The sequence below is a fragment of the Genypterus blacodes genome, unplaced genomic scaffold (assembly GCF_046128005.1).
Source record: "Genypterus blacodes isolate CSIRO-AG114 ecotype Tasmania unplaced genomic scaffold, CSIRO-AGI_Gbla_v1 ptg000055l_1, whole genome shotgun sequence".
NCBI lineage: Eukaryota > Metazoa > Chordata > Actinopteri > Ophidiiformes > Ophidiidae > Genypterus > Genypterus blacodes.
In genome coordinates, this window is record NW_027466867.1 from 3,751,288 (window position 1) to 3,775,075 (window position 23,788).

General features: G+C 42.6%; 2 protein-coding genes across 2 annotated transcripts; one reads left to right on the forward strand and one right to left on the reverse strand.

Moving 5' to 3' along the window:
* Nucleotides 1-651: 651 nt before the first annotated feature.
* On the reverse strand, nucleotides 652-10,784 carry nherf1a (NHERF family PDZ scaffold protein 1a). The gene is made up of 6 exons (XM_076152132.1): nucleotides 10,115-10,784; nucleotides 5,060-5,230; nucleotides 3,306-3,459; nucleotides 3,155-3,201; nucleotides 1,941-2,039; nucleotides 652-1,782 (listed from the first exon to the last, which is right to left on the reverse strand). The coding sequence occupies exons 1-6, from the start codon at nucleotides 10,565-10,567 to the stop codon at nucleotides 1,633-1,635; spliced, it is 1,074 nt and encodes a 357-aa protein (XP_076008247.1). The 5' UTR covers nucleotides 10,568-10,784; the 3' UTR covers nucleotides 652-1,632.
* A 1,899-nt stretch (nucleotides 10,785-12,683) lies between these two features.
* fmn2b (formin 2b) lies at nucleotides 12,684-23,376 on the forward strand. The gene is made up of 19 exons (XM_076152112.1): nucleotides 12,684-14,236; nucleotides 14,553-14,785; nucleotides 16,311-16,489; nucleotides 16,586-16,736; nucleotides 16,844-16,902; nucleotides 16,997-18,039; nucleotides 18,132-18,276; nucleotides 18,461-18,548; nucleotides 18,731-18,792; nucleotides 19,030-19,121; nucleotides 19,240-19,369; nucleotides 20,189-20,335; nucleotides 20,525-20,584; nucleotides 20,738-20,858; nucleotides 21,103-21,195; nucleotides 21,340-21,391; nucleotides 21,862-22,011; nucleotides 22,256-22,337; nucleotides 23,350-23,376. Exons 1-19 carry the CDS (start codon nucleotides 12,684-12,686, stop codon nucleotides 23,374-23,376), a joined length of 4,467 nt encoding a protein of 1,488 aa, XP_076008227.1.
* The last annotated feature ends 412 nt before the right edge of the window (nucleotides 23,377-23,788 follow it).

Sequence of the window (23,788 nt, forward strand, 5' to 3'; positions counted from 1 at the left end):
TTTTCCTTTTGGGTGCAAGTGTATTTATTTTTATCTTCCTGATTCCCAATAAAACGGTGTGTAGAATTGTCTACCTGATGTTCATAACGTTTAATCTTTGAGGTGAATCTTGTTCAGGAGCTGAGGATGAGGCAGTAATGAGGTGAACAAGGCCTCAGTTGTATAAATATAACCTTGAAGAATCCTTTATTTGATTGGGTTAAAGTGTGTTGGTGAAACACGTCACAGTCTCTCTCAGTAAATATCTTTCTAAAAGTGCTATCGACATGAAATTCTCACCAGATGTTGGTAACAACCTGAGTAATCCATATATACAAAGAAACCAAAGCAAATACATTTAGAAATTAAGTTATGTGTAAGAATCTATCAGTAATTAGGAAGCAATCCTGCCCCTCGTTAGTGCAAATCAATATCAGCTTGTTCAGCCCCAACTGATGGCCTATAAAAGTGTCTCATTTCTGTATGGATTACTCGGGTTGTTACCAACATCTGGTGAGAATTTCCTGTCAATAGCACCTTTAGAAATATATTTACTGAGACAAATGGAGATGTGTCAATACTTATTTTACCTGCTGTAAACAAGGCCTCAGACCTGTAGATGGAACTTATGTGAACAACATTAATAAATAAACAAACTGACCTTTGCAAAGATTTTGAGGTTCAGATATTTTTTATTTTTATAAATGGGATTTACTTTCATGTCCTTTATATTTAATTATTACATCATATGGAAATAATTAAGAGGAAGTGTGTTAAAAGAAACTTCAGTTTGATTCAAATCGATGTGTTAATTCTAACCAGTACATTGTACCACACAGAGCTGCACGGCATGTTTCCACCAATCAGACGAGCTGGTGCAGCTTCTCATTCCAGCCATTTCAGCACAATTAAAAACAACAGCCAGCGAGAGTTTCACATTTTTTCACAGAGGTCCCAACCGAGGTCAACATACAATTTTGCTTGATTGTACAGATATGAAAATGTGACTGTGACAATAGAATTATCTTGAAGTGTAAAATCACAAGGACAGAAACTCTGAACGTAAAGAAGAGACATTGACGAGTGTTTACAGAGAGAATACACAGCTGCTTCTAAACATCCCAGGACTTTAACGCTGAGGAGAACAGATTGTCGTGGATTTCCTTATTGCAGTCAAATGCAGATAGATTCCACATTTCCATTGACTCAACAGAATGTACAGTTTAATTCCTTCATGTTGCTGATTGCATGAATCTATAGCTCACAGCATTGGAAGAGTCAGGATTTAAAAGATTGTGTATTAAAATCAGACGATGATTTATTGTTTTTCCTGTATGATCTGTTATTCCTTTCATGGTCCCTTTTCCTCTGAGGAATCGTACATTACTGGTTTAAACATTCGTCCTATATTTTTATTCACATTGACATTTTAACTGTTGTTTAAAAAGTTGTTAAACCCTAAATTTAAATAACTAAAATCATCAACATAACACTGTTTAACTTGAGTTTTTAAATGTCTACATGAGCCGAACAATATGCATCTTTTATACACACACAGTGTTGCAACTGACGAACCAAAACCAAAACACCAAAGGAACTGGGAGGAGTGTGTAAGGAGCGTGGATGGAGGAGTGTGGAGTCGCTTGCTGTTCTCTACAAATTGCTGAACAGTTCGTTCCTCTTGCTCCAGTCCATGGACGGAGCTTTCTTGGCACCTCTCTTCTGATGGGCTTTCTGCTTGGCCTGGGCTAGTGATGAAGTCAGCGCAGGGCGATCGGGCGCCGGCGCTGGTGTCATTTCAACCTGGTGACACACACACACACAGGTAATTATGAATTCCACAGCGTCTCACACTAAAACTGATTTTGATGGCTTTTGGAATCCAATAGACTGTTTAAGTTTCTGTGTGTTTCTGAATAGAGATCAACAACGCACACACACACATATACACACACACATACCTGGGGTGGGCTGCTGGTGCTTGCTGTTGGCAGTGAAGCGTTGGAGGAGGCACTGGAGGCTGAGGAGCTCACAGACACTTTAGGCTTCACCTCTGCTGCCTGTAAGACATCAAACAACAAAAACAACCAATCTTGATATACTTCCTTCAGTTGTCCACCAGGGGGCCAGAGCTTCCTGTCTGATTGACTGTCTTGGCAGCTTTAACTGACATTACTTGTTATTGAATCCGAACCACAGCAACAACATTGATCTGTGTGATAATATAGCAACATGTTGTAATATTTATCCGCATGCTTTTGTTGGTACTGGCCAGAGCTGCAGCAGTGGAGCTCGGGCTTTCTGCATGCGTGTGAGTGTGTGAACCAGCCCTGCTAGTTGACTTGTTAGCATAATCCCCAACATGCCACAGGAATTAAAGACAAGCCCATGATCCCCGGGGCGGGAGAGAGGGACGAGAGGGGAAAGAGGGGGGAGGGAGAGAGGGAGAGCGAGAGAGAGAGAGGTGCACTCCTGTTGCCATGGTGAGGGGTCAGTCACAATGACTTTTCCCATGCCGTCACAAGTGTTAGAGGAGTTTGTCTGTGTGTTGCTGTTCCTTCTCAGAAGTGAGTGTAGATGAGTTATTTGATCATTATCTCCTCTTGTATCTAATGCATTTTCCTTGACTACAGACTTCCTTTAGTACGGATGTGTTTTATGGACTTTGCACAGCAAAAGTGTCAGCATGTACAGACCAAGCCAGATAGCCGAGAGGATCAGGAAGGCTTTTCCAGGCCACTATCTGTTACGTCCAACGTGGTGCGTGTTTGTGTCTGAGTGGCAGGTAGTAAAAATGATTCAACAATATACAGCGTGAGGGAGCATAAGCCTGAATGAGGGGATTCAGATAAGTGGGTGCCATATTGAACGCTGCTTTGTAGGCGAGCATCAAGGACTTGTACTTGATGGAGGGATATGAACAGAAGAGTTAAATTCTAACGGTTTGTAGACTGGCAATCCCATTTAGACACCTCCTGAAGGATCTCCCTGAAAGGCCGGAGTAAAACCAGATGAGAGTCGATCCTGAGAGGTCAAGCTCTGGGTGTGAGGAGGAGGATTTCATGGTTCACTGTGTCAAAGGCAGCTGATAGGTCAGGCAGCAAGAGAACTAAAGACAGGCCAGCAGTTTCACTCACTGAGCATAGGGTTGGGATCAGGCACACACTGTCCTTACCTCCTTGACTAATGATGCTCTGTCTGATGCTGGCTCAGGAAGAGGCCCTGGAGGAGAAAAGAGCATTAAAGCTGAGGATAGAAAGACAAAACTTGATGAGACAGATTTGGTGGTCAAATGCAGATTAGATTGGTGAGTGTTTGTATCCTACCTGTGAGGTGTACCTCAGTGGGCACGGTGTTGCACGTCGCAAAGAAGTTTTCGGTGTCCGGGTCGACTACCAGCAGTGTGGTCTGGTCTCCTCCAGCTTTGATGGCAGCCACAACCTCTGAGTGCTGCATGCCGGTCACTGACATGCGATTAACCTGAGAGGAGAAGAAAGGTTGTTTCTCTTCTTTCTTTTCTCTTTCTGCACCTTTGATATCATCGTACTAACAGCGCTGAGGTCATCAGTACCTCCAGGGTTACATTGTCATGTCATGTCAGCATGCATGGCTGTGCTTTACCCACACTAGATACTTTTTCACGTGGATCACATATCTGATCATTATTGAGGTTTGTTTGTTTGTTTTTGCTTTGTTTTTCTATCTTTTCGACACTTCTCTGTATGACACAATCTCCAAAAATGTCTCATAACCGAACGATGCTCCAGTAAAGTAAACTACATATGTGTCCGCATGTGAAAATCCATGCGTACTCCCAGAATTTGGAAACTATGCAAGCATACAGGAATGATAAGAGAGGAATGGCTGTGGGAAGATCTGATTTGGGAATGCAGTTAGTTAGAGAGTTATCTCTCCCACCAACTCCCACACCTACAATTAATGTTGTAAAGGCTGCGCTGAACATCCAAGCACATTCCTGCCTTCTGATCATATTGAAAAATTCCCCTTTCCAAGAAATTTCACTCAATGATCTCATATTTCCCGTCTGAAATCCACCTCTAAAATCATTATCAGGGTCCTGAATAACTGAGCACTGTGGCTCGGTTCAAACCTGATATGAGTAACTTTGGCATGACACACACACACGCACACACGTCTATGAATCTAGTAAGAAAGACAGTCAGTGAATGTCCTGAGTCTGAATAGCTAGAGAGCTGCCTACATAGTCAGCTGCCTAAGTAGACAGCGTAGTCAGCTGTCAGCTACTTAGCCAGCTTATAGGAACACACTTGTTCGATGAGGATTACATCATCAACCATCCCCGTCGCCTGCGACAAAAGGAATTGTTTTCATACAGTAGTTCAGGCCAAAATATACTTAAGGTACTGTAAAAAATAATTAGTGTGGTTAATTTAATTTATATTGACGCAGAACATCTTAGTACATTTTGATAAGGGCTTATCTCAGAAAGGCTGAGCTAAGCCTGTCTAAGCTTAGCCTTAGTTGGTCAGTGGTCTCACTTTCTCTTCCTTTTCCTTATACATTCAGGTTTATGGGGGATGTCCCTTGTAGTCCTAGAGAGCTCTGGGCTGACACACTTTGTTGTTTGTTTGTTGCAGGTACTAATTCTTTACCAACCTGGGAGGTTTAGTTAAATAACCCTTGTGTCATGATCTTGTGTTTGTGATTGTCAGTTGGTGTTCACTTCCTGTTTTATTTTGTAATCATCTCCCATCATGTTTCGTCATTATTTACTTCCTGCCCTTGTGTTTCCTGTCCTGTCACCTGATTGTTTCCACCTGTGTGATTGTCCTTGTCATCAAACCTGTGCGCATGTAGTCTGCGTCTTTCCCTCTCTCGTCTATTGGGTAAGAATTTACACCAAAGCTCTGCTGCAGTGCATTGTGGGATTGCCTTGTTTTTTAAAAGATGCCTTAATATTCAGTCAAAGGAAGGTATCTAAGTAGACGGCATGTTTGTGGCATGTTTGGTTTCCTCTTCCAGTAAGCTTACCTTCTCATTTCCGGTTACCTCGGTCAGAGTTTGTGTTTGTGTGTGTGTGGGCATGCATGTTGTGCACCTGGATGATCTTGTCCTGGATCTTCAGCCCAGCTCTCTGTGCTGGGGAATCTTCATCCACAGCTCGGATGAATTGGCCCGGTTTGGTCTTCTCACTGTGCAGGTTGAAGCCATAGCCAGTCGCTCCTTTCATCATGTGGCAGAGTCGAGGTCGTAGGCCACCGTGCTCCTCCTGCACACACACACATGCACACACAGTCACAACACATCATTAGTTAATTCAAAGGCACAATTTCTACAAATATTTATGTTCATTATATAGCCAGAAAATGTATCGCTGTAGTGATATTTAAGTTTTTTGTTTATTTGCTTAAATCAACAGGGTTTTCCTCCCCATGCACTGTTAAGGAGAAATGAACTGCATTACTGTTGTTTGAGCATTTGCACATGGTCACACCATAGACACGCACACACACAAACACACACACATGAATGGTGCATGTGTCAGGCATGCATACACATTCTTATCTGACTTGAGGCTGGAGCTGAAAACATGTTGTCCTAAATAATCGTGGGTCTGTAAACACATGGGATGGAGTGAGATCACTCAGAACATAGGTGAAGTGTCAGGCCTGTGTGTTCTTGTTCTTATTCTAATTTGTAATTAATATTATTCTACCTCATACACCAAGTGCAGCCCTGTAAACCTTTTATAGCTATCACATGCATAATGAGTGACAGCAGTGATCTCCACCCCTACTAAAGCCACTTTTTATCTATCAGGCTTCCTCAGCTATCACAGGCCACCTGTCAATGATTCTCCACAGTTCTGCCATTTAAGATCAACCACTGCTGCCTCACTCCAGCTAGCCACACCCATAGTGATGGGTGATGATTGCTGAAACATCCTGGATGAGTCACTGGTGATCCTGAAGGGACTTTGGATGGAATGGTGTATTTATGACATTACCAACATGACCTGTTTAAGCATGTTAATGAAGTTGATAAGGACGGTACATAACCAAGGTGCAAAGTACAACAAAAGCTGCATTATACAATTATATTAAATTTAAACCTGTGTAAAGGGAATTTGCACTTTTTTTTGCCATGCCTAAGTCTTTGTGATTTTGCAGTCTTGTCCCTATTGACCTGAGGGAGGTATGGAGAGCCACATACTAAATTGTGTGAATGCATTTGTTTGCAGTTATTACTTCATTAGAAAACATGTTGTGGATTTTCCTTTTAGTTCAAATTGATCTATCTCTGTCACTTCCTCATTCCTTCATGGTGATTGGGCTGGGCGGTGGTGTTCCTATGAATTGAGAGTCATAAGCAAACTACATACTTTCTCCCTCTGTGCTCGTCTCACACTCATCAGCAGCAGCACAATTCGAAGTGTAGCGAAAAGAAGTATGTCTTGAGTCTGGATTTAAAGATTGCAAGAGAGTTTCTGCCTCTTTAATGAGTATAGGAAGTTAAGTGCAAAGAAAAGGAGCGCAGTACGAGATTGTGATGACCTTTCAGTTCACAAACGGCCCTAAAGACCCTCTGAACTGCTGTCCTTCACCGATTCCTCTGCATTTGGTCTCCATGCAAAAAGAGGCTGCAGCTCTGATTGCTGAGGCTGAGAACTAAGCAAATACAGAAAGTTCTATACACTCAGTATGCTGCACAGTCTAGAAAGACACGCGAAAGAATGACAGACATAAGAGACAAAGAGAGAGAGGCAGTATGTATGACAAACAGGAAAACCACAGCTCAGCAGCAGAGCACTGAACAGCAAACAGAGCAATACCAGCAAGTATGTGTATGTCTGAACGGCAAAATGGACAAGAAGAAGAAGAAAAATGATCTCTGCTGTTAGGAGGCATGTGCACATTGTTAATTATCTTCAGGATTTGGAGCAAAAACTCCAGATCAGCTGATCAGTGCAGTTTCTGTATGACACAGCAAGTTGTTGTGCAAACATTCCCTGCTAAAAAACCAAAAGTTAATGGTTTTACAGCTTTCTCTAGTTAAACATACACTGTTAGACTCAAATCTACTCTCCCAAAATAGCTCTGAAAAACCTTGGACAGTAAACCCTCTGAACAGTGAAAACTACAGTCAACACTGAAGAGAATCAATTATTAACTGGTTATAGGTGAACGATTTATTAGGATTGAACTCTAAGAATTTTTACAATGGTGACCTAATTATGTAATGATAAAGTCATTAATTATTATTTGGTTCTCAGCACTCACTCACTGGGTGGACAGAGGAGGAGGGAGTGTGTGAGGTCTCAAACTTGCCCAGTAAGAAATAGTCTTGTTTAAAATACCCTGTTATAGTCGTTCTGTCACTTACACAAACCATAGCAACAAAGGCCAAACTGACTAACAACAAAACAATCATCTTGATTTATAGTTTCTACAACTCCCGATTAATTAAAGTGTCAGATCAATTGTTCTTTCCAAGGCTTGTTTGAGTGATAAGAGATGTTGTGTAATTCTTGGAATAATGAGCTGTCTCAAGGCCTCCATGGCCCGAATAAGCCTGAGGTACAAAGTCTTAAGATCCTCTGGAACTGCCTACAGAGGGAGTGGAACCAAGTCAACAAGGGGCAAAGGTTCTTGTTTAATGGCTCAGGGTCAATCAGTCCATGTGTTCTGTAAAAAAGTAACTATCTGACTTTTTTATTCTCAGACATTCAGCTAAAAGTTGCATTAAAATCACTTTGCAAAGGGGAAATTATGAAGATATCCGTTTTATTTTGGGAAAGGACATCCATTTCTGCTGCCTGAACACGTTTAATACCCGTGCATTTACAATTCTGTTATGTCAGCATCATCAACTGCAAGTCTTACATTGCTTTTTATAAGCCTCTGGTCAGTCGCCTCCCACTCACCCACACACACACACACAAACACATACACTCACTTCAATCCGGCCCTATTGACAGCGAGTGTAAAGTAGGGGTGTCGTTATTTCAGGGTTGTCCTTGTTGTGCACATTCTGGACATATTGGGCATTTAGCTGCTGGGATCTCTAAGGTGCCCAATACTCTGCCCTGAGTCTAGTGGGGGACTCTATGTTACCATAATATGATGACAGGCTCACTCAAATCATGTGCCAATTCACATCAAAGGCAATATCAGGGGGGTTTTACTGTTTGTGCTAATCGAGAGCTTCCTAACACTTTCACTGTGAAGGTTTCTTTCTTATATATTATTCACACACATTGTTCAGATTCAATTCAACAGGAGGCTGAGGGAGAACTTGGCTACATGTAGGAAACCGAACGTGACCTCACCTTAATCCATTAATCTCCCTTTTTCCCTTCTCCAACTTCTAAATGGAAACGAGTAACTGATGGATAATCAATAATGAATTCAACAAAAATGCAACAGATCTTTTTTTACATTGGACTTAAAATCTATACGTTTTTTCCTTTTAAAAGGAATCAGAGCAGGTACTATGGAGGGAAACGGCTCAGCAATGTTGGAGTGACAGATCTGGCACAGCAACATTTTTTTGTTTTTGATTTGTTTTTACTCTAGTTCATTTGGCTCGGGCACAAAGAAAACTGGTCGGTGCGGCACGCGAGCCATAGAAGTGACGGGAAAACCCTGTGCAACTACACCTGGATGTTTCTGGCTCTTCTACCTTGCTCAATAGAAAAGAAAGAGTTATTTGTAGCTCGTCCTGACATTTGACCTTTCTATAAAGCAGAACCTGTTTAAAGAATACTCTCACAATTACGATTTCTATGGCATTTATGCGATTATGCAGTTTGTACTCCACTGTGACAGATCCTAACTTGGAATGTCCTGACGGATGAAGCAGGAGCATTAAAGGTGAGGTTCTGTCTGGGTGACAAACATCAAAGCTTCTGGTCTGACAAGCCAAACCTGACTGGGAATTCAAGACGGGAAGCAGAGAAACTGACAGACATTTATATGACAAAGACTTAGTCTGTTCAGCAGGCGGAGAGGCACAGCGAAGCTCAGAGACTTTCACTGGCACTCCAGCACTGTAAATGGCCTCTCAGCAGGGGATCTTTGTGTACAGCTCACACACAGTGCCAACCACAGATTAGATACAATACTAAGAGCATGAACACGTGTATTTCAATAATTGGAAGAAGAAGAAATAGAAGCATTATTAGTAGTAATAGTAGTAGTATTGTGTATTAATATAATAATAACTATCCTAGATCACGATCCAGATCAACAAGGATCAGTTTGGGGCTGACAGTACTGTAAAGCCACATTTACTTCCATATGTGGTCTGAGATTAGATACATATCTGTTGTGCAATTGTGTTGAGTGTGGAAGTGTCGACCCGTGACGTCAGCACTCAGTTTGATCTGCATGAAAATGGAGGAACCTGCACTAATAGCAATGGAAGTCAACAGCAGCAGCCAGTCACTTTTACATTTGGGGAAATACTTAATTCAATCTAAACTCGTACAATCTAAACTTGTAAGTTAAGTGTAACAAAATGGCATAATGCCGAAACAACAGGCCTAGATTGTCCTGTAAATATAACAAATTATTTACTACAATTGATGTTGTTTTGGTAATGTCTGTTTATAATGATGACAAGTATGAGTCACCTGTAAGGATAAATGTCAAATAATCATTGTGAGTTATGAAAACAAAGCAGTTCAGGTCTGTTTCTACTTCAACAGAAAAAATATGACAAATCTTCTCCATGGACTGACAGAACCCATTAAGCTTTGCTGGTAAAACTCTGACTCCCAGTTGAAATCTTAACTAATTAATCTCAAAAACATGTATCCCACTTCAAGTATCATTAGACAGATGATAATTCCAAGTTGTGTGCGTGGAGAGGGAAGATAATGGAAAACCACTGATTTATCTTACTGACATTACTGCCCACAATCACTGTAAAAGCACAATCTTTGTTGCTTTTGGAGTCTCATCATATATCAGACCCAAATTCCCTGCTCACCTCGGACATTACATATAAACAAGATACCACAATGACGTAACAAATGCCTTGTTTTTAAACAATCAAATGCCTGTTATTTCCTATAATTTGGCAAGTTCTGGAGTGTAAAATCAAACTTTTTAGTTCATCTGGCCCTTGTGTGGCCTGTGGTTGCCTGTACCTTGGAGTTGACGCTCAGTCTATCCGAGGACACCTCTCCGGTCTCGCTCCGGTCCGAGATCGACCCCCTCGGCGTGCCGTTGCTCCGTGCATCCGCGTGGTCGGAGTCGCTGTCTCCGGGGAAGGGAATCCCCTCTGTGACGAACTCTTTTCGGCACTGCAAGTTGTGTTTCTTCAGCAGCTCTGCAGTCTCGGCGTCCACCACAATGAGCTCCAAAGCCCCCTCGGTGGCTCGTATCCGGTTCACCACCTGCTGATGGCTCTCCCCCTCGACGTGGTCCCCGTTAACGAACACCAGTCGGTCACCCGCGAGTAGCCCGCTCACTGAGGCGGGGGTGTCGGGCTCCACGAGCCGGATAAACTGCCCGGTCTTGGCCTTTTCTCCGTGAAGATGGAACCCGTAGCCGCTGGTTCCTTTCTCCAGCACGCAAAGTCTGGGTTTGAAGTTTGACATGTTATTAACTTGATTTGATTTGATTGATTTAGACCCAACTAGTAGACCGCAGAGAACAAAGTGACACTTAGTTGCGCGTAGTTTGACTTGATCGATCCGCCCGCTACTCTTTCTGCCGGCAAAGTTCCGATTCCACCCACCGTCTCTCAGATCCTCCTTATTTACAACAAGTATGTTTCCTTTCCCAAGTCTCCACTCTGCCGTCCCGTTCACTGAGTCAAGTTCACAGAATTACAACATTAACGCCTGTCACTGGACTTTCAAAATAAAACTTTTAACATAGCGGACCATTTACATAAAGTTAACAAAATGACCTAATTTAAGCTTAAACAACAACTTATACTAATAGCTATGGTTGTGCGCCAAATATTTATATTTTTTTAAATAGAAACACCTTGACTCAATGGAAAATCTATTTAAAAATAGTATTGAAGTATTTACTTCAAGTGGGTTTAAGTTTGTTTTTAATTGTTTGAGATTTTCAACACATTTTCTCAATTTCCTCAATATGTCATGTGTTTTAAGCTGATTCATTTATGCTCCTAATATGTTGAGGGTGATGATTAGTTGGTTTTAATCTACTTGACATTTGAACGATCACTTTTAAATAAGTAATCAGAGGCTCCACCAGCCCATACATGCAGCTATTTAGATCCATCACACAGGGACAGATAGCAGAGGACTGAGACAGAGATGTAACCTCGCTATAAGTTGCGAGGCTTTTTTTATTATTATTCTGAATATCGGTATAGAATGTAATTATTATTTTTTTCTTTGACACACAGTGCATGGAAGAGTGCGTTGATTTCTTCTTCAAAGAAATATAGTTATTATTAATGCTTCTCCAACTTCATCAAAGGAGAGATCGTTGCTGAAAGAAATGCAAAATATGTTAACCACACGAATCAAGCTTAAAGTTAAAATAAGTTTGAATGGAACTAGAGCCTCACAAAAGTTAATCACTTTTATTTTGAAATATCAATATGCAAGCCGGAACTTTTCATCAACCTCCTGACATCAAGAGTATGTGCTTCATAGTTTCTATTGTAGTCTACTGAGTTTTTTAATCAATCATTTATAAATTGTTAATCCACACACGCAAACACGCACGCGCACGCGCGCGCACACACGCACGCACACACGCACGCACACACGCAGTGCCAGGGTGTAGTGCCATCACACACTTTGCAACTACCATAGCAGTGACATCACACACTCACTCAGCTGCCTTCTGGGTGCAGGCACAGGGCCCTGAGGTGCAGAGGGGCTGGCTTTGGCAAAGGTCTGCTTCCTGCAGCTATAGCAGCCCTAAACAGTCTAACCCACTGAGGGAATTGTTCTCATCTTTGTTTTGCCTGGTGTGTGTCATTGTGTTGTTTTTATGTAATAATAATGCATCATGATCTGCATCAAAATACAGACTGATAATGGCAAGAAATTGTTTCAAATAAATCCCTGGATCTGCAGATGAAACAAAATCCATGCATCCAGAACTCATAACTTGTTCCTTGGATAAACAAATATTTGAAACAAAATTTTAAAAAGAAATCTGGTAAATCTTTTATATATACCTCTGTAACAGAAACAAACATGGCATTTGGACCTGAGAGCAATAGGATGGGGATTGTGGGCTTCATTCATAAGGCATAAAGAGACAGCTGTCCCATTAGCACTATGGGTAATGTAGGAAATATGAGATTTATGGGATAATGAGTGAGGAAGTAACACTGGATTTTGTTTCCGCAATCACAGCACCCCTGCTCTTACCGCCTGCGTCACTCCTTCCAGCATCCAGCATATAGGGAGGAATATGAGGGGGAGGGGAAGAAAGAGAGAGGAAGGGGAGGGGGGAGAGAGAGAGAGAGGGAGCTGTGTATCTCTCCCGCATCAGCGTTAACATCACTACCACGCCATCTTTCATCACAGGAAAATAACAAGGAAAATGGAATCCATCGCACAACAAAGATGAAGAAGAGCATAATCAGTGGTACCTAACACAATCTATCCTTGTGTTTACACGGATGTGGTGGAGACAGCTTGACTCTCCATCCGACGAAGACACCTAGGAATGCACAGAGGAGGATGACCTGACGACAGAGGACAATTTTTTGTCAACATGGGCAACCAAGAAGCAAAGCAAAGGAAAGCTGCTGCAACATCGGATAATGGAAGCTACCCTTCGCTGGATGAAGGCTCTAGAGACGGAGGATGGGACACGGCAAAAAAGGGAGGCAAGAAATTGCAGGGCAAGCATGGCTGTAAAGGGGCAGCCAGCAGCGGAGGAGGAGGGACACATAATATAGGAACAAGCAAGAAGAAAAACAAACATGAGTCCAAGTCATCTGTCTTCTCCATCCGGAAGAGAAAGACCAACCTGAAAGGAAAAGGGGAACTATGCTCCTCGATAACGAGCTCAAAGGAAGATGTTTTGGTATCTCAGCACGATGAGCTAGAGGGCAGGAAAACACCTGGTCTGTATGCTGATGAGTTGGTCCATTCAGACACAGAGGTGGCCATACGTGAGAAGAAACAAATCTGCACTGAAGAGAAAAAGAATCAAGGAGGAGAGAAGAAGCAGGAGGTAGCAATAACAGAAGGGAACTCTCCTGTCAAGGATGCAGGGCAGAAGGGAGGGAGTTCGGGGTCAGACACTGATATATACAGCTTTCACTCTGCAACCGACCATGAGGACTTGCTAGCTGATATCCAACTCACTATAAGGCTCCAGCACCAACAGCAACAGGGGTGCGTTAAGTCAATCTCAGAAGCACAGAAGGAGGATGGAGTAGATGCTGCTGTGCCGGGATGGGGACAAAGAGGAGGATGGGAGGGAGGGGAGCAGATTCGTCCCCTGGAAGTGTCCTCAGAATTAGAACTAGGATCGGATGCGCTGTCATTCCTAGAGGCAAGAACCGCGGCGTCTTGTTCAGTCAGACACACAGACCAGCCTTCAATATTACATCTCCCCGTCCAAACGTCAATAAAGGAAAAGCGAGAGGAGGATCGTTGTCCGGAGCTAAATGTAGAGGAGCAAACGGAGAGGGAGAAAGAGGAGTCTCTTTGTGTTGCCACAGAGACAAAAGACCAGCGTGATTGGGTGCAGCAGCCATCTCCCACAGCCGTCACCATGGTTACCAATGGGGGGGCAGCAGTCAGCCCAATTGCCGTGGCAGCCACTGGTAGCAGCTTCCCGGCATCATTTGACAGCGTCTGGAAAACCCCAGAAGAGGAAGAGGGAGAGGAATGTGAATCAGGTTTGGATGTGGATATCAGCTATCCATCTGCAGGCAGTCACAGCAAAGGTTCAAAGAGTCCTGACCCTCAAACGGACCCCATGCGCTCAGAGTCCATGTTTGAAGAAGGTAAGGGTCCGTTGCAACCAAATGGCAGAGGGACCGCTGCAGAGTCCTGTGAGGACTGCCCCAGTACTAGGTCTCAAGTCAATCACTTTGCTGTTACTAACACCAGTTCCTCCCTCAACCCTATGTCGACCTCACATCTCCTAAGGTCTGCCAACTCCACTTCTCCTGTAGTAAAGTCACATCCTCCTATCTTTCCCTCCTACATCAAGACCACCACCAGACAGCTCAGCTCCCCTGGACACTCCCCAACCCTGTCCCCCTCCCATAGCCCCAAGCTCCAGCACAGAGCTCAACAACACCTCCACAGGTACCTACAGCATGCTGAATACCATGTTTAACAAGTTTAATCTTATTTGACGTTGTGCTAACATGGCTTACCCTAGGACTGATAAACTCATCAAGAAAAGTTATAGTCTCAATCAAACTCACTCAATCACTCACACAAAAGCATACAAATATGTTTACTTATATAATCACAGCAAGACAATAAGACACCTACAACAAGGAGGTCCTGTTTCAAAATCTGAACATGTGCAGTTTGTATGTCCTCCCCATTTTGATGTTTTATATCAATTTCTATTGTAAATCAAATCACAACAAATGAAAAATACATATGTTCACAGGTTTATGGTTGAGTGCCAAGAAGTCCATAGACAGAGGTCTCAAATCTCCATGAAGCCTCTGAGTCGCTCTGCTGACTGGACAGAGGAGGTGGACAGGAAGCTGAGGAGCAGAGATGAATATGAAGAAGGTTTGGAGAGTTCAGGGGAATACCTGGTGGGCTCCAAAGGAGGAGGCAGCCAGCCCATCTATGCTCCCAGAAGATCCTCAGTTGGCTTCCAGGATGTGTTTGCGGGTAAGTAGAGAGCAGCAAGTCTTTATTGATCCCATCATGGTCATGCATGTGTGCATGTACCATGTACCAGAAAATGAGAAAAAAACATTTTAAGTTCTTATTTCAAGTTAAAAGTCAATCTTAAATCTATGTGCTGCCTGAGTTGCATGAGCTGCATGAGTTTATTCCCACCAACTTTTGTTCCACATGGTCATGCAGCTGCATCATAGTGCATCGGGTTTCAATTAGGATTTAGTTGTGATCAAATATGATTTGTTCAGAGAAAATTGGCACAGTGTCCATAATAGGTTATCTATTACTTTACAAGCAATGGAATCCACTTAACTGGATAACAAAATTTAACAAGAAACACAACTCCACACTATTTAACTGCTCTCTATGTGGAGTCCCTGTTGCCTCTGTAAAGTAATTCATTGCCGTTTTCTCACACGAGTCAGCACCTGTGACGTCACCGCACATCCAATGTCACTATTACGAGCCACCACTGTAGACTTTGGACTGTTATATTGAGGGTAAAGAGGCTGAGAGTTGTCATTGTCAGGAGTATGTACTGCTGGCTGAACAGTAATATCTTAGGGTGGAGCTCAAGTCTGATTTATTGATGTCATGAAGCTGACTCACTTCTGATCCCACTCTGTTGCGGGGGAAGATATTTAGGTTACCCTTGACCCTGTACCCAATACGCACGCACGCATTGCAAGCATTTGCCTTTATGATAGTGTCCCTTTATGGGTTGACATTCCTCATCTTTTGTGTTTGGATAGATCTGCCCCTGTTATACGTAAACTGGCTGTATCTCTTTTCAAAACTGGATGGCATCTGCAACACAAATCTAAGTTTAAAGCTGAAAGTGCGTTTAAATGTATTCTGGCACGCCCCTGTGGTAGAAATGGCTCATTGTTTTTAATGTGACCACATTTTCACGTGCAACACCCACCCTGCAAATCTCACTTCATAATGTGTAATGGTTTAGTCGCAGAGCCAATGTTGAGTTACAGCGCCTCCTAGAGAAAGATATACACCGTATTTGGAACAGGAATTGGGGGGAATCGGGTATCTAGCACAAAAATAGATACATCTGTCTCTGATTCAGATATCCAAGGCCTCACATTTAGCAAATTCTATAAGCAAAAACAAGGGAATTCAATTTTGCTTCATTGTAGTGCCCCCTTATTGTTGTCATAGTGACGGTGGCTGTGCTGTTGCAAGGATGTGTGGTGCGACATAATTTTCAATAAATGTTTGCGCAAAACGATACTTGTTTGTGTATGGGTGTTCTGTGTGCACGCTTGACCAGCTTGTGCTGCTGTTGGCATAAAATGGCAGCAAGAACACAAACACAGAAATATGTAAGCGTTGTAAAGTTGGAGAGGAGGAATTCTTTCTTTATAAAATGTAATAGCCAAATTATTGTATGGCTTATCTTCCTCAGAGAACATTCCATTAGCAACCATAATAATCCCTTCACATTATAATCCCATGGTAATAACTAATGCTTATTCTGTTGTGGCCTTCTGTCGACCAGGTAGAACACTCCTGGAAAAGCTTTTCCTCCAGCAGCATCACGAGGAGCCTCAAGAGGCTGAGAGGCTTTGTTCCAGGATCTTGGCGATGGGACTCCTGTTGCCTTTCGCTGACTGCTTCAGAGAGCAGATAGGAGGCAGCCCTGTTCATGTGTCTTCTACAGCCCCTGCCAAGTTTGATGTATGTAGTCATCAGAATAATTTTCATGTATTTCTAATGATTAAACATTGATTAGAGTTGGATTAAAAGAATTATACTTGTGTTTTTTGTTCACAGCATGACCAGCTGTATACATGGACAGCAGTTAACCAACCGTTGCACTCCTTGGATCTCTCCGATGGGAAACAATTAGGTCCAATAAAGGACTCCTGGCCTCCAGACAGACCTGGCCTGGACAACAGGGCTGAAATGAGAGCAACAGATGCTGGTAAGATGCAGACAGCAGCAGCAGCAGCAGAACTTCACCTGCATATGGTCTGCCTGAAGTGGATGAACTCATAATCAGCTGACATGTCTACTCTCTTGTTTGTCTAGAAAATCATTCAGCCATCTCCGGTTCAAAGATACCACAGAAGAGGATCCAACAGTTTCAGGTCAGTCTTTGTATAACTTTGAGAAGATTTGTGGTGCCTTTCCTCCACAATTAAAATCACATTTATTTGATCACATTTGTTCTCTAATTTGCAGGATGACTGTGTACTGAAGACGGTAAAACTCAAGGAAAAACACATCAATGTCATCCAACAACTAGAACAAACTATTGAGCAACTGAAGACTAAGATAGCTGAACTGGAGCAACTGCCTCCTCTACTGGACAGGGAGAGTATGAAGGCCACAACAACCACCACAGACAGGGAATGTGGAGGAGAGGAAGGCTTTTTGAAGGATGTGTGTGATGCCAATCTACAGACAGAAGCAGCAGCTCTGAGTCTAGACTGTCTTGAGGCCAAGTCGGTCCAGACCTCACCCATGGAAGACATAAGTATTAGATTCAAAGAAGAAGCTTGTAGTGATCCCCCTGTGCAGAATGGTTTCACAGAGCCTAAAGCCATGCAGTCCACCGTCCACTGTTCATGTCAACATCAGCAGCAGCAGCAACCCCCTCCCCCACCACCTCCTCCCCCTCCCCTGCCAGGAGAAGGAGAATTGCCTTTGCCTTTTAAAGGAGAGGCAGAAGGAACTCCACCATTAACAGGAAATTCAATGTCAGCTCTGCCACCACCTCCACCTCCACTGCCACCACCTGGACTGGCACCACCACCACCACCACCACCTCCTCCTCCTCCTCCCCCTCTTTTTCCCTTTCAAGGAATTGGAGGCCCTCCTCCTCCACCCCCTCCTGCTCCTCCTCCTCCTCCTCCTCTTCCACCTGCTGCTCCTGGCTGTGGTCCTCCGCCTCCTCCTCCCCCTCCTCCCCTTCCACCTGCTGCTCCTGGCTGTGGTCCTCCGCCTCCTCCTCCTCTTCCACTTGCTGCTCCTGGCTGTGGTCCTCCGCCTCCTCCTCCTCTTCCACCTGCTGCTCCTGGCTGTGGTCCTCCGCCTCCTCCTCCTCCACCAATGGGGATCTGTAGTGTTCTTCCTCCTCTAGGGACTTCCATACCTCCTCCGCTACCATTTGGGTTGTATACTCTGGGTCTGGCTCAGGAGAAACCCCCCAGAAAGGCTGTTGTGGAACCACCGAGACCAATGAAGCCTCTGTACTGGACCAGGATTCAGTTGCAGACCAAAAAGTAAAGATGGTATCCCTGTGCATCAGAATTGAAGCACTCTAAGATCTGCAGATTGGATTTTAAAATTCCTATCCGTGTTTTGTGTTTCTCAGGGAGGTTTCTTCATCATTGGTGTGGGAGACAATAGAGGAACCCGATGTGGACTTTGATGAGTTTGTAGAGTTGTTCTCTAAAACAGCAGTGAAGGTGAAGAAGCAGCCTCTCTCTGACACGATTACCAAGTCCAAGGCCAAACAGGTCAGTTTGAATTACCACATTATGTATTATGTCAAATTTTTACAAAAACATGATAAATGGACAGGAGAGGTGCAGCCACATTGGAGTTCCATAAGAAAATGAAACAGCACAAGCCAAGCTGCTGGTCTTGGTGAAAATTGAGGCTTTGTCTATGCAATGAGAATACCACTTCTGTGTGTTTCAGGTTATGAAGCTCCTTAACAACAAACGATCCCAAGCTGTGGGTATCCTCATGTCATCCTTGCACCTTGATATGAAAGATATTCAGCACGGTCAGTCATTTAGTTGCACAATTCTATTCTCTCAAAGAGAAAAAATATGTTTAAATCTTTGGTTTTCTTGCAATGTTTTGCACGTTTCATTTTGTGTTCCATCATTTTGTGTATGATAACATTTTTATTCCTAAATTGTGTGATTGCTGATAGCATTAATCATCAGGGTCCTTTCTCTCTAGCCATTCTCAACTTGGACAATACAGTCGTAGATCTTGAGACTCTGCAGGCCCTGTATGAAAATGTAAGTTTGTTTTATTACCATAGAAAGATATGAACCATAGTCATATATTTCAGAAAATGTGTTTGAGATGAAGAAGAACAAGAAGATGATGATTCAATACATTTTCTTAATATTGTTTCCAAGTATTGCCCACTAAGAGTGTTTGGAACGCACTTCTTTCTCAGAAAACATTCTTGGAGGAGCCGTTATTCCTTTACCATCTTTACCAAGCTACTGTTTTTGTTTTCTCCCCCTCAGAGGGCACAACAGGACGAGATGGATAAGATTGAAAAACACATCAAGTCCTCTAAAGAAAAGGAGAACTCCAGACCTCTGGACAAACCTGAGCAGTGAGTTGGTTTGACTCCTCTAAAAATCTGACATTGTTACTGTTTATTAGTGAGAGTTGTGTGTCATTCTCTCAAGTGTCAAGTTGTAAAAGACCCATCCATTTTTCCTGTATTGTAGGTTTCTTCACCAGCTATCCCTGATCCCCAACTTCTCCGGGAGAGTCTTCTGTATCCTCTTCCAATCTAGCTTTTCGGAGTGCATGTCATCCATACTGAGGAAACTGGACACACTGCACAGTGTATGCAAGGTGAGTACATCTACCAGTGTTCATAGTGAACACACCGTTGAGAGTAATGATTCTTAACAAGGGCTCTACTGTCCCCCAGTGGCTAACGTTGGAGGTGATGGAAGTGTTGCAGCGGAAAGGGTGGAGACCAGGTGCAGTGTGTGTTGACCAGTGTCATGCCTGTAAATGCCAAGCTGCTGTGCCTAAGAATAATGGAAAAGTGCTGCCAATGCATTATGGCATTATGGGCCAACTTAGGGCACATGTTTTTTCTCACAGGAGGCCATGAAATTGCCTGCACTAACATCACTCTGTTCATCCATGAAGAAGTTAGGAGCAAATAGGCACAGAACTATTGTATCTACATATTCAAGCCTCTCAACCACTTCTTAATGTTAGCAAGCATTTACTACTGCAATTATTTCCTAAATCGAATTGAATGAAATCAACTTAGTTGTGCACATAGTTCAGATTTGCCTGTGGGCATCCATCCAATCCGGGTCTTACTTATAAGATCATGCACGTTATTTGAGAATAATAGCCACATGTTATAAATGTTAATCTCATTAAAATCATTAAATTATGGCATAATAAAAAACTACTTTCAATCTGAGTTAGGGGCATGCATCCAAAAATCCCTGTGTGCAGCCAAACCTGTTGGGATTACAAGGATAACTCAACCCTGCAACAAAACAATGGCGTAAATGATGATGAGTGTTGAAAAGCTACAGGTGACCGCCAACCGCATGACTGATTTTTACCTCATTGAACCTTTTTTGTCTCCAGTGAAGAGTGTTTCCCACCCTCACTCATTCACACACAGCTCTATGTCTTCTACAGGTGCTGCAGGCTGATGGAACAGTGAAGCAGGTTCTAGGTTTGGTTCTAGCCTTTGGTAACTACATGAACGGTGGTAATCGAACCAGAGGTCAAGCTGATGGCTTCACCCTCGACATCCTACCTAAACTCAAAGACGTCAAAAGCAGCGTGAGTAAAGACGATTGACATTGTATTGAAATAAATTCAAATGTGTTCTTTAAAGGTTCCATATTATACTAATCGGGCATTGTGAGGAGCTGCAGTGTTCAATTTTGACTTGATGTTGTGCTTTGCTCCTCCATGGCACAAAAGGAATGAATGACTTATCCCTTCCTCCTTTGTCTTTTGTACTTGCAGGACAGCACAAGAAGTCTCCTGTCCTACATTGTTGCATACTACCTTAGACACTTTGATGAGGTGAGCTCCTGTTCTCTGTTCTGTGTGTGTCTGCGTTATGGAGAGCAGCAGTATTATGACACTAATACTACTATTTAGGACATTTGTGGCTGATAACAAGTTAATGTCATCATATTGATTCATGTGTGTCTACGTATACCTGTCTGTCACAAGGATGCTGGGAAGGAGACGTGTGTGTATCCTCTCCCCGAACCCCATGACTTGTTCCATTCTTCACTGATGAAATTTGAAGACTTTCAGAAAGATCTGGTTCGACTGAGGAAGGACCTAAGAGGTAGCACACACACACACACACACGCACGCACGCACGCACGCACGCACGCACGCACGCACGCACGCACACACACACACACACACACACACACACACACACACACACACACACACACACACACACACACACACACACACACACACACACGCACACACACACACCCAAACAAATCTGCCTTGTTGTGGGATCTCTGTCACTAGTTTTTAGGTGTAAATATAATGCATTGTTTCTACTATTTTGTCAGTGTGTACATCAGAAGTAGAAAAAGTCTGCAAGGATTCAGATGAAGAAAACCTGCAACCTTTCAAAGACATCATGGAGGAGTTTCTCACAAAAGGTAACTTACAATAACAGAAACACACGACATTCTATGAAAACATGTCTGAAATACAGTGATCAATGAAGCAAACTTGAACATTATAGAAGTTGTTGTCGCTGTCTTATCTTTATTTTGACCTTTGTGTTGTTCTTATTTTCATAGCTAAAAGTGAACTGGAAACACTAGAAACTCAACTCAGCAGCACTCACAAAATGTAAGAACAACCTACCTTCTTTGTCAAACTTTCTTCTCTACTTTTCGGATATTTACGATAACCAACAATATATTTGGTTGGTGGTTAAAGAGGAGGAGGGCACGTGACTCTCGTATTTTGACTTCTGATTCTGTTTGGTTGCTGTAACCGTGGTTGAAAGACCAGTTAGATGATTTGCTTATATCCTTCTGCATTGCCGAAAAGCATTTTCCATAACAGAAGCACTGCCATCACAGTAAAGCCACTTTGGGAGTCAATATTGATTGGAGCATCAAATGTGGTTCTCCAGAATATTTACAAAGAAAGTCAAACACATGGCATCTCCTCCTCCAATCTATCTACCAGTCTGTCTCTGCCAGTCTTATGAGGTGTTTGTGAGCTCATCATCCAGTAGTGTTTTTATGTCTACATATGGGGAGTGAAATGAAAAAGAATGTGAATTAAAATTTAATTTGATTGTGATTTGACAGATTCCTAGAACTGACAGTGTTCTTCTCAGTGAAGGCCAAGGCAGGAGAGAAGGAGGTTTCCCCCAACACATTCTTCTCTGTCTGGCATGAGTTTTCCTCTGACTTCAAGGATCATTGGAAGAAGGAGAACAAGGTCTTTCTCAAGGAGAGGTAAATGAAATGAACACTGTTTAACACATGACCTGGATGACTGAGAACTTTCACAGGTACTGTTGGGTTGCTTTCCTTTTCCTCCTACATTAAATAAGGCATGTTGAACACAACACAAAACACAGTGCACACACATAAGTTGATTAAATTAGCCATCATCATCACAACAACACAACTTTTCCTCAGTTGGCTTAAAGACTGAGAAGGTGACTTTAATCATCTTTGTGCAATCTGTGTTGTTCAGGTTAAAAGCAGCAGAAGAGTGTTTCCGCCAAGCCAAAGAGAAGGCTTCCTACAGCGTCAAACCCAAACATGCCTCGGGAATTGTAAGTTCAACTTTGACACTTGTTTTAATTTTAAAGATGAACTAAATGTTTTTGGAGGGTAATGTAGTACCACCTGAATATGAACATTATGAAGAAGACAGGATGCAGCAGAAGACTGAACGGAGATATGAATATCTCTTATTAAGTGTATCATATGTTGAATGAATGTCTTTCATATATTGTTTTAGTCGCAGCATTTTGCAACCGAAATACAGTTAAGTTGTAACCATTACAAAATCCTCAAAATTTTACTATACTGTGTCTTCTATCAAAATGCACCAAGTGACTTCACAGTTCAAAAAAGTTGAACAGGTTTGTCAAGTCAGCTTCATCTGGCTGACAAGGACAATAGCACCTTAGTCAGCAAAAGAAATAAGTAAATAGTATTTTTATGATTATGTCATCCTTGACTCCCTGACTCCATCATACAACTACACACAGGTTTGGGTTAATGCATAATGTGTTGGATTACAGAATATGAGGGGAGGGAGGTGAAATAGCTCCAACTGGTCAAGCCCCGGAACATTGTCAGGAAGAAGCTCATGACCCTGTACAGACTAGAATAGCATTGGAGAGGTAGAGAGAGTGCTGCAGGGAAGTGAGTCACTGAGAAGCCAGTCAAGACTCTTTGATTGTAGTCTTAGCCAACTGTTGTCCTGACAACGTGGGCTCAGAGCCTTGCTTTACCAGCATGTAAAGTCATGATTGGCTGACACGTTCAAAGCCTGGATTTAGCAGCACAGTGCCTTGCCCTAAATAGTGTGGCCTGTTAAGGTACCTACAACAACAGTTGAGGCCTTGGGGAATAGGATTATTAGCTACCTGTGACTGGGCCTATGTGCAGTTCAGCTTTATACAGGAGGGGAAGTGTTCATGTAGAAAGGAAACACCTCTTTTGTTGTCAATTGCCAGTGAGTTGATGTTAATGTTTCATTTAGGGAAACTCATTTTTGTGCTCTAGTTGTTAAATGGATCTGATAATCTTAACCTTTGTAATGTTTCTGTTCTTCAGAAAGCCAAGCTCGGTATGAAGATTTGAGGGTTTTTCTTCCTCTCGGCACAGATGACAGGAGAGAAAAAGAATGGACATGGGCAAATTTGAATTGCATGGATTGTTTGTGCATCTGAACCTAATGTGGACAGAACTCATGAAAGAAAATCCACAGTTTCATTTTTTTCGTTTTTTAATGTTTCAATGTTTTAAAGTGTGCCCTCACTTTACATTAGACCGCTGTTGCGCTGTCTATCATGTAAACCCAACAAGATCAAAGGATAGTAATGCAGGGCTCTCATGCCCAAACTCAGCTGTGCACTTGATTCGTGATGCTGTCAAACCTCAAGATATTGTAAAAATGTGATTCAGCTGACCGTAAGCCTCGGGTACACCACATGTGGCATTATGTTTTATAACAGGTGTTTCAAATTAATTCAATCAAATATTTGGTTTGAGC

Bases quoted from the DNA above. Each gene is read 5' to 3' on its own strand.
- nherf1a (XM_076152132.1), bottom strand. From the start codon at position 10,567: ATGTCAAACTTCAAACCCAGACTTTGCGTGCTGGAGAAAGGAACCAGC. The intron at 2,040-3,154 runs GTAAGGACAGTG...GATGTCTTACAG, and splicing joins GAGCATCATTAGTCAAGGAG to GCAGCAGAGGTGAAGCCTAA. The intron at 1,783-1,940 runs GTATGTGTGTGT...GTGTGTCACCAG, and splicing joins GCACCAGCAGCCCACCCCAG to GTTGAAATGACACCAGCGCC.
- fmn2b (XM_076152112.1), top strand. From the start codon at position 12,684: ATGGGCAACCAAGAAGCAAAGCAAAGGAAAGCTGCTGCAACATCGGAT. The intron at 18,549-18,730 runs GTCAGTCATTTA...CTTTCTCTCTAG, and splicing joins TATGAAAGATATTCAGCACG to CCATTCTCAACTTGGACAAT. The intron at 20,585-20,737 runs GTGAGCTCCTGT...GTCTGTCACAAG, and splicing joins ACCTTAGACACTTTGATGAG to GATGCTGGGAAGGAGACGTG.